General features: G+C 39.4%; 1 protein-coding gene across 4 annotated transcripts in view; it reads left to right on the top strand.

Moving 5' to 3' along the window:
• The window catches only part of Dync2h1 (dynein cytoplasmic 2 heavy chain 1), a 220,582-nt gene that overhangs the window by 182,037 nt on the left and 28,851 nt on the right, over positions 1–9,694 (top strand). For all 4 annotated transcript variants that reach the window (XM_026779266.1, XM_026779267.1, XM_005346771.3 and 1 more), the window contains one exon: positions 3,304–3,420. In XM_026779266.1, coding sequence (XP_026635067.1) covers positions 3,304–3,420 — 117 coding nt within the window. The remainder of the gene's footprint in view (positions 1–3,303; positions 3,421–9,694) is intronic.

Below are 9,694 nucleotides of genomic sequence, written 5' to 3'. Positions count from 1 at the left end.
CCATCACCGTGTCTAGAGAGTGGACATGTTTCCATTGCCCCTGGTTTACACGTGTGCGACCATCACCGTGTCTAGAGAGTGGACACGTTTCTCTTGCCCCCAATTTCCTTTGTCATGTTATATTCCCTTCCCCAATTAACACTTGGTTTCGTTTTGATCATTCTAAGTTAGTTTATATTTTCTAGAATTTCTTATAAAAAGTATAATACAGTTACAACTCTGTATAGCTTCTTACTAGTTTTTCTAAGAATAGCTGTGAAATTCATCAGTGTTCTTATGCATATCTGAAGTCACTTCCTGCTAAGTGCTGAATATCACTCCTTTGGTTGATCACACCACAGTTTGTTTAGTCCTCAGTCATGAAGGGAGTTTAGAGTGTTTCTATTCTGGGGTCCCTAAAATTATCTGCCACACAATTTTAACTAAGTAGACTTTGGTATACACATATACCCCATTTCCTTTCAACATATACCTAGTTGAGAAATAGCTAAATAAAATAACAAGCATATTTCCTAATTTACTGCTAAAGTGCTTTTGAATATGATTCTTTTAAAAAAAAATTGGCAAAGTATTAGGAAAGATGAGGTATTCTAAAAGTGTCTTGGTTGGAATTGTGTAAATGGACAGAACTAATAGAGTAAATACAGAGCTATTAGCTTATAATGGCTTATAGGCTGTGGGATGCAGCTTCAACTATGGCTGTCTTCATATGGAAAGGCCGAGAATCTGGTGCTTGTTCAGTCCATGGGGCTTGCTGCCTCAGTTAGTCTTTAGTCTACCCTGGAATCCTGGCTAAGTCGGTTCTGACACCAGGAAAGGATTGCCACAGTGGCAGGACAGGTGAACTTACCAGCAAGAGTGAGAACAAGCAAGCAAAGAACTATAAAGCTCCCTTCCTCCTTATCTTTTTATGTGGGTTGCCACTAGAAGGTATAGCCCAGATTTAAGGAGGGTGTTGTCTTCCTACCTTAAATGATCTAATCAAGAAAATACTTCACAAGTGTACCCATCTGCTTTGGTTTTAGTTGATTCCAGATGTAGTCAAGTTAACAACCAAGATTAGCCATCACATGGGCTGTACACCCAAGAGACTAATGTAGAGAACCCATCTCATTAGTACAGTCATTAGTTACAGAGGTATGATCCGAGCAGGATGCCTGGGAAGCCCATCAATTGTCCAAAGGGAACAGAACATCATAGTGACATCTCCTCGTGGCCCAGGAAGCATTTGTATAGTTAAGTGACCTACATCTGGTTTTAGTTACTTAGCATTAGCCAAAATGAAGTCCAAAATATTTGCACACATAATGTATAGCAGTCCCTAGTACTTAGGTAATGCAGTTCAGTGCTTATTAGATACCTTTTGAAAAGAGGTCCCGTCTTTACATTTGCTTGTGTTAAAATCACGTTGGCTGCATCTCTCGGCATAGTTTCTGGCCTTTGATACCACATTGACTTGAAACATGATCCTGTGAGTTCTTAGTGTAGCAGCTTGTTTCACTTTGGGTCATGGCTGAAACCTCATCTCAAAAATAGCCAAAACCCATCATTGTCCATTGTGCTTTGGGCTTGCATGTGACTGACACTTTTATAGACATGGGCAAAGTAAAATTTACCTTTGGTTCTGTGTTTCCTAACCTTCAAACAATAAACCTCTAGGTATTTTTGTGTATAACATGTTGGCATATGTGTTAACGTTTGTATATATAGTAAGATGAATGTGCTTTGCCATCACTTTGAGGAAACCATTGAAGAAAATACTCTAACTGGATTGAAATGTGTTACCAGATATTTCCCCCAGCTTTATAAGCAATGAGTGCATTAGGATTTGTAGAACTAGCAGATGCGTCATAGTCAGCCGTGCTCGTTCTCTAATAGGAACGTCTTTGGGTGTTGGAGCACCCTCTTTTGTTATTCTCTGCTTGTAACAGATGTTTAGCACATTGCATTATGTGTGTGTGTGTCGTGCCATCTTTCTAGAACAGAGAAACATGGCCGTTTGGCAGGATAGTCAATATTTCTTTTAAATAATTAAAAAGGATATGCATTTGTAATTATTTCTTTTGTTTTTACTTTGCATTCTTGCTTTCTGTCATCTAGTCAGCATTTCTTTTAAATACTTAAAAAGTATATTTGTACTTAATTCCTTTTGTTTTTTTCTTTGTGTTCTTGTTTTCTGTTATGTTTAATAAATTTAAAACACAGTAAGTGATAGCAAGTATTAGCACAGCTAGAATGCCACACCTCCTGACTGTCAACCGGGGACATTGTGTAGTGAAGGGATGCTAATATATTAGGGGCTATGTAGAGTTCAGCTACCGCAAATGAAGACGATTTGTCAGGAAACAAAGAAAGTCAAACACTGAATCTCCACAACGTTTTTAGACTAGGAAATCAATCAAAAGCTCCAGGAATTGAATCCAACAGTGTGATGGTGTATGTTTAGCACATTCATTCTAAAAGATTTATAGTCCTTAGTTTATTACAAGGCTGTTAATGTAAGAGTGAAACTAAGTATGAAATCTAAATGTGCTGCAAAGACAGACAGCTTTTATCTCTCAAACATGCTGTGGGGGGTTCAGATGGAAATGCTGCCCTGGGAGACACGGGCTGGGTTTCTTGGCTCATTTTGGCTGTATTAGATAAGCTACGTCATAACAGGGTTTTACTGGTTAGTTGGAATATTGGTAGGAACACTTCAACATAAGGCCTACTGGGCATGATTTCATTTAGAACAGAAAATGCAAGTGATTGATTTTGATGAGCACAACGAAGACTCTAACAATAATGAAGCTAAAGCAGTAAAGATCCCAACGGGAGTAATGTTTACTTAGCTTCACTTTAATTAATTGATCTGTATGTATTTCTTTGGGGCTTTGTGTTTAGAGGGAATATTGAAATGGAAACTGAAAATTAAGCATTAAAAATCTAAACAACTCTTGAGCAGTTAGGAGCCACTTCCTTTGTATCTGTTCTGTGCTGCATTTTTAAATACATTGTTAGTATTTTGAAACGGTAAGATTTAAATCATTGGAAATGAAAAGCATTGTAGAGTTTGAAATGAACAAGAAGAGAGGCTGGGAGGCATTCATAGTGGCACAGTGTGCACTTCCTGCATAAAAAGCCTCTTTTCTGACAACTCTTGCAATGTTAAATTTTAGAATGCTTATCCTCAATTGTACAGTCTTGTTCAAATAAAACGATAGCGACCCAAGGATGGTACGCGTGTGTGCGCTCTCCAGATGTCACGCTGCCATGCTCTTCCTGCCTGAATGACTCACTGGATGTGCTCTCTTCACTCAGGTTATCTCCCAGCTCAGGATCCTGGGAAGATCTGTCACAGCTGGCTGCAAATTTGACAGAGAAATCTGGTCTAATGAACTTTCCCCCATCCTCAATCTCTGGAAGAAACTCAACCAGGTTAGTCACGGAAGGATTGAAATTTTTTACCTCTTTTCCCTGTGCCCTTTCTCCAGCCTCTGGAGCTGTGCTGTGCTGCCTGACTCTTGTCCACTGCAGCCATCTTATCTGAAGTTTACTGGTGCTAGGACAGTGAATCACACTGGCCTGTACATTTAAAGTGTTTTTTAGCTTCGGGCTATTAGATCTTTTCATTAATAGATTAAACTGTTTATGTTCAAAGTTCATTTATGTTCCCTTTTGTGGACCGTGGTTCTGGTATCACTTTAGTCTATAAAGTCCCCACTGTGTTCTTGTGGCCTACCTTACTTGGTGGGTTTTTCATGTCAAGATCACACTGTATCACCGCAAAGCCAACTAGGGAAGGAACTAGAAGCCAGCATGGCAGTGACTGTGAGTGCAGACAGCAGCAGTGCCGTTGTTGGGCAGAGAGCTCTGTGCTGCTTAGCACTGGTGTGAACCCCTGTGGCCCAGAGGTGACTTCTAATGATGATGACTGAGCTGCTTCATCAGTTCTTTAGGTTGGTAATTTTAAAACATGTATCAACATTTGCAGTTAAGTGAAATTAGAAACAGGACAATGAAGAGTTTCCTAAAACTATCCTATATCAAACCAAGAAACCACAATTCTCATACCTGTTTGTCTTATGAAGGCAACCATAAAACCAGAGTAACTATGTCAGGAAAAGACAAAAATACATTCACTCATTAAATTCAAGGAGGAAAATGTCCTTGTCCAGGGAACTGAATTAGCAAAGCTGAGTAGATTTATACCACAACCCTCCCTTTACTGTGAGCAACGTTTATTACCTTTCCCTTCAAAAATAAATTATATAATTTTTAAAATAACATTTCATATTTGAACATCTTTATTTAAACTATTTTCAGATTGGGTTGAAGGGAATTTAAAAAAGAAATGGGGTCATAAGCTTTATCCCTCCTGTGGGTCATAGCTTTAATAACCAGTTCTCTCTTGAACAAGTAAGTGAAAGCAATGCGTCCTTATTGGCTAACACTGGGGCTGGAGCCCAGTGGACAGTGACTGTCCAGCATGGCAAGGCCCTGGGCTCTGTTCAGGTTCCTCCAAACCAACAAACATGTTTAGTCTGTAGGAAATCTAACCATGGGACAAGGTAGCTGTCACCTCAGGGCCAGATGGAGGTGGACTCTGGTGAAATGCCATAGTTTTGGCCTTACTCGTTTTTGTTTTTAATGAACAAAGGAATTATTTTTCATTATTAGGACAGAATCAAATCAATACCTTACCAGCTGGGGTGTACATTTCTGGGTCTAGACTGTCTGAGAGAGTAGAACCAGAATCAGAGAGGCAGGTTAGGCATGATGGTGTGGGTCAAAGGTGAACACCAGCAAATAGAGGAAGGGAGGAGGAGGATCCTGACGAAGTCTGATTACAAATAAAACTCTAATGTGGGAATACGGATGGCCCCAGGGGTGGAAAAGAATGCTTTTCTACCTTTTCTGCTGTAACAATGCTTTTCATGTACTTTTAGTTTAACATAGTGTATTACAAAGCCATACTAACCATGTAGCTAAGAGGACAGAAAGCAGGTGTTTTCTCACGGACTTTCAATGTAATATGGTATTGGAGCATGGAACATAGAAGGACATTGTTGACTTTGTATATTTCTAGACTGGTTCTGCCCATTTTACCTCATATCCTCTTGCCTATTTGCCTGCTGGTGAAATGGAGGAAGTCATAAACTGCTCTAACACCTAGACTAATTAATGATTATGAAGCCTACAGCGTGAGGACAACATTGGTGTCTGTGTTCTGGACCCATTGGGTCATTCCTTGCTAATTAAATAATGTAGAAAAGTAGCATTTTTTAGTATTTATTTTGTAGATGTAATTAACAAAGGAGCTTATCTTAAAAAACGAAATGGACATGGGTCTATAGAGAAATGCATCTAGATTGGCATGGCCAGTCATTTCAAAATGCACATTACACTGCACATTAAGGAAGTTTTCAGTCCATATGAATAAAATTATTTTAGGAGAGCTTCTTCTGGGAGTAATGATGACCGCGACTTTTCAATGAATAGCTAATAGTGAGGTCTGACTACTGTCAAGAAGTGAGTTTAGCAGAGTTAATAGTAGTACTTAGGCCATTAGTACAGCTAGGACTCTTAACTACCTCAGGTTGAGCTCTTTAAAAGATTTTTATTAATTTTTTAAGAACTTTATACACTGAATTTTGAGCATATTGACCACCTCACAGTTCCTCCCAGATGTAACCCCTCTTCCATACCCACCCAGCTTTGTGTCATTTTTTAAAACCCTATAGTATGGTTTGTTTGACATATATGCTGTGGTGTGTGGCCGTCACTAGAGAATGGTCTGCCTTCAGGGGCCATTAGCTAACAGTAGCTCCTGAGCTTAGACAGGGACTTTGTGCCCATGTCCCCTGCCCTCCATGCTGGGTGGCTTAACAGTAGTAGCTCCTGAGCTAGGGCAGAGCTTCCTGTCTATGCCCCCTCAGGTCATGCTGGGATGTCTTGGGCAGGGCTTCTTGTCCATGCCCCCTGCCCTGCTTCCCTTGTACCTCAGTGCTGTCTGACTTGAGCTTGTGCAGGTCTTGTGCCTGTTTTCCCAACTGCTGTGAGTTCTTGTGTGGTGGTTTTAAACAGAGGAATAAAAGCCAAATAAATACATTCCAGGCACTGCTGTAATGCAAAAATGAACCATGTGGGTCTCTTACTGTTTTCACCACCTTTTGAAAGCTTCAGCATCGAAATGAAAAGAATGGATGTGGTGGCTTTTGGCTGAGAGGGAGCAACCTCTCATGTTAAAGCACTTCCCATAGATCTTTGCTTCCAAGAAGATCTTCATTTCCTCATCACATACGACGAATGACAAAAGGTCTAGCTGCATCACCATTTGTAGCATTGTTATCATTCTTTTGTATTGGAGCTTGCTAGTCGGATTGTCAACCGTTTGTGGGTGATTGGACTTTTTCCTCTTGTATGCTCTACCTCTGCTCCTAATCTCCACTGGCATGTGTATTGTGATTTATTTTATTTTATTTTAATCTATCTGTTTGATACTCAAAAGCTATGTTTCCATGTGCGCCTGATCTCACATCCAATTAACTAAACACTGTGAGACACCAGGCATCCTGCTAACTAGCTACTTAATAACTGCTTTTTTAAAGCTCCACAATCCATTTAAAGTCTTATAAAAATAAAGTTGTAGTGCTAAAACTTCCCCCTGATCACTGGAGAGATGGCTCAACTGTTAAAGCGCTGGCCGCTCGTACAGAGAACCTGGACTTGGTTCTCAACACTGACATGGTAGCTTAGAGTTAACTATTCTTAACTTTAGGTTTAGGAGTTTTTTGTTTTTTTTTTTTAAACATTTGGTTTTACCCTAGGTACCCTGGCTATCTAGTCAGGGTCTTGATTACCCAAGTTAAGTCAAGTTATTCCCACAAACTTTGAATGATAACCAAGCTAAGATTTGTAGAACCACAGATTTTAGGTTTAAAGTAAGGGAATAGAGGGATAGATATATCTCCCTAGGAAAGGTAAATAGAGTAGATAGTTATGGATGGTTAGGGGGGGCTGGAATGGGGGACAAGGCAGGGAATATGGGGAGAGACAGCTAAAACTAAGGAACCATTTGAAGGGTGGTGTGGGAACCTAATACAGTAGAAGCTTCCTAAATATATACATATATGAAGGTAGGTGATTAAAATGAAATCTCCAAATAATGAGGGATGTTTCTTGTCACCACATGAACATCCAATACCTATATTGGGTTACATCTATCTTAAGTTGTTGGCCAAAAAGGTCCCCGGAGAACCCCCAAGCAACTCAGGCTATTGCCAAGACTATAGGATTGAGTTACTCCCCAAAAACTTATGGCAAGATCCCATTGTTTAAGACAGCACCTACATAATTTATTGAACATGAAGAATTCAGACTGGTGCCTACATAGAGTCTAAACCCTTATGTTCCAGCATCTTTGGTACTGGAAGAAATTCTGTATGCTCCCAAAGGAGAAATGTATACACTAACCCAGCCATAAACCCTTTGATTACAATGGTGTCCTTTCTGCAAAATATGAAACCATGTTTTAAACTAGACAGGTTAACTATGCCTCTTGAATCCACAGGAATTCACTTGTTAAACAGTGAGAATCATTTGTGTAGTAGGAGCTACCCCAGTTTTCATTGTGCCTCATTATTCACTTCAGAATGCTTTAGTGATATTTTCCTTCATGACCGAGGAACTCATCAGAATGGATTGAGGTCTGTTGCATGGTAGAAGTGGTATTGAGGGCTAGTGACTATGACATCTTTGTTGCTAAGGCCAGCCTTAAAGGGGTCTAATATACTGCAGTGGTTCCATGTTATTCTTGTGCAAGAGGAACTCATCGAATTAAGGAGATGGAGAGCTGATAGAAAGTGGTTTATGTTTTATAGAGGCAAAATCGATACATTGTAAAGAATAGATTCAATTAAGAAGCTTAGTCAGGGCATGGAACTGAATTAAGTTATGCTGTGGGAACAAACACTGGGCCTTTGTCAGTGCTTGGCTGTGCAGGTGTCGAGCTCATACCATAGATACTCAGTAGGATTTTCTTCACAGGCTACTGGCATCTAATAAAGATTGGATTGTAAGCTCAAACTTATTTTGAACATTATTTATCTTTACAACTTTGTGAAACTTCAGGTTGGCATGCATGCCTGTTTGTGACTATAGCTTTTTAAAAGGAAAATATATAATATACAAATATATAGTTATGTAGAAGGAACAGCGGGCAGACCTGCTTTTCATCCCACCTGGCTCCCGCATGGTTAGCTTTACACCCGAAATGACAACACACAAACTGTATTCCTTTAAACACTGCCTGGCCCATTACCTCTAGCCTCTTACTGGCTAATTCTCACATCTTGCTTAACCCATTTCTATTAATGTGTATAGCACCACGAGGTGGTGGCTTACCAGGAAAGATTCTAGCCTACATCCGTCTTGGATTGAAGAACCATCGTGTCTGCCTCACTGCCTTCTTCCTCCCAGAATTCTGTTCTGTCTACTCCACCCACCTAAGGGCTGGCCTATCAAAAGACCAAGGCAGTTTCTTTATTAAGCAATGAAATTAACACATAGACAGATGACCTTCCTACATCATATTTATGCATTTTAACACTACATTTTATTAACTGTTACTTATATATTATTCTGCCAGCTTTTGCATTATCAGATGCACAGCTTACCTTACTTTTAAAATCTTCTCTAATATTTCCATAAAGAAAATTGCTAATAGTAAACTTGTAAAACAGTGATTTTTTTTAAAAAATGCTGACAAGCACAGCACAGGAGACTGTGTTCTCATCTGGCACTCCATGTGTGTGCATCAGAAGGTTGGATGTTGTTTTCAATGTTTATTATAGAGAGCTTTGCCCTAGTAACTTTAGTACCTGGCTGGCAGTTTAGTACTTGGCAACAATTATTGAGACTTACTGACTTCCTGCCCAGTTTATATCTATTTCTATAGTTCCAGAGCTTTCACTAATTCTCATTTAAATTACTTAAGCGACACAAGGTATACATGAAACATCTTCTGTTGACTCAGAAGATTGTATTGTAAGAAAAATACATGATGAGCTTGTTTTTTCTGAACATGAGTTAATCCAGAAATGATATTTTGTCTATTCTGACAAATGGATTTGTGTATCCAATTAAAATTTTGACTCAGTAGCTTAATTTCAGAGGAATGAATTGTGTTAAATAGACTAACAATCTGCAGTGCTAAAATAATTAAAAGAAACGGTGCTTTCTTAAATTCTTGGACTTTAAATTTTCTTTTAAATTGATCATTTCTTTATTTCTGAGATTTGTCTAGTTTCTTTTAGATTATATTAAACCATAGACTATGATGACTGAGAACATACTAGGGTCTGTCCTTGGCTGGACAGAAGCCTCCGCTATTGTCCTAGTAGTGTCCAGTGTGCTTGGCACAACTTCTCGAGCTCAGCCAGCATTGCTGTGGTTCCAGCAAGTCCTTCAGGAGTAGATCTCAGTGGGGCTCTATCCACTCCCTACCTTAGGGAACTAAATGATTCCAGTGACTTGCTTTTTGTTTGTAGGGTTTTATTCAGCAAAGCAGAAAATAGAGCAGGCATTTTAACCACATGGTTAAATGTGGTGGTTTGAAAGAAAACAACTTCCATAGATTTGAGGTTTCAAAGACTTGGGCCATTCTCTCTCTCTCTCTCTCTCTCTCTCTCTCTCTCTCTCTCTCTCTCTC

This window comes from Microtus ochrogaster, chromosome 5, assembly GCF_000317375.1.
Source record: "Microtus ochrogaster isolate Prairie Vole_2 chromosome 5, MicOch1.0, whole genome shotgun sequence".
Lineage (NCBI taxonomy): Eukaryota > Metazoa > Chordata > Mammalia > Rodentia > Cricetidae > Microtus > Microtus ochrogaster.
The sequence above is the reverse complement of the archived record's forward strand: the minus strand, read 5'-3'. Positions and strand labels throughout refer to the sequence as shown.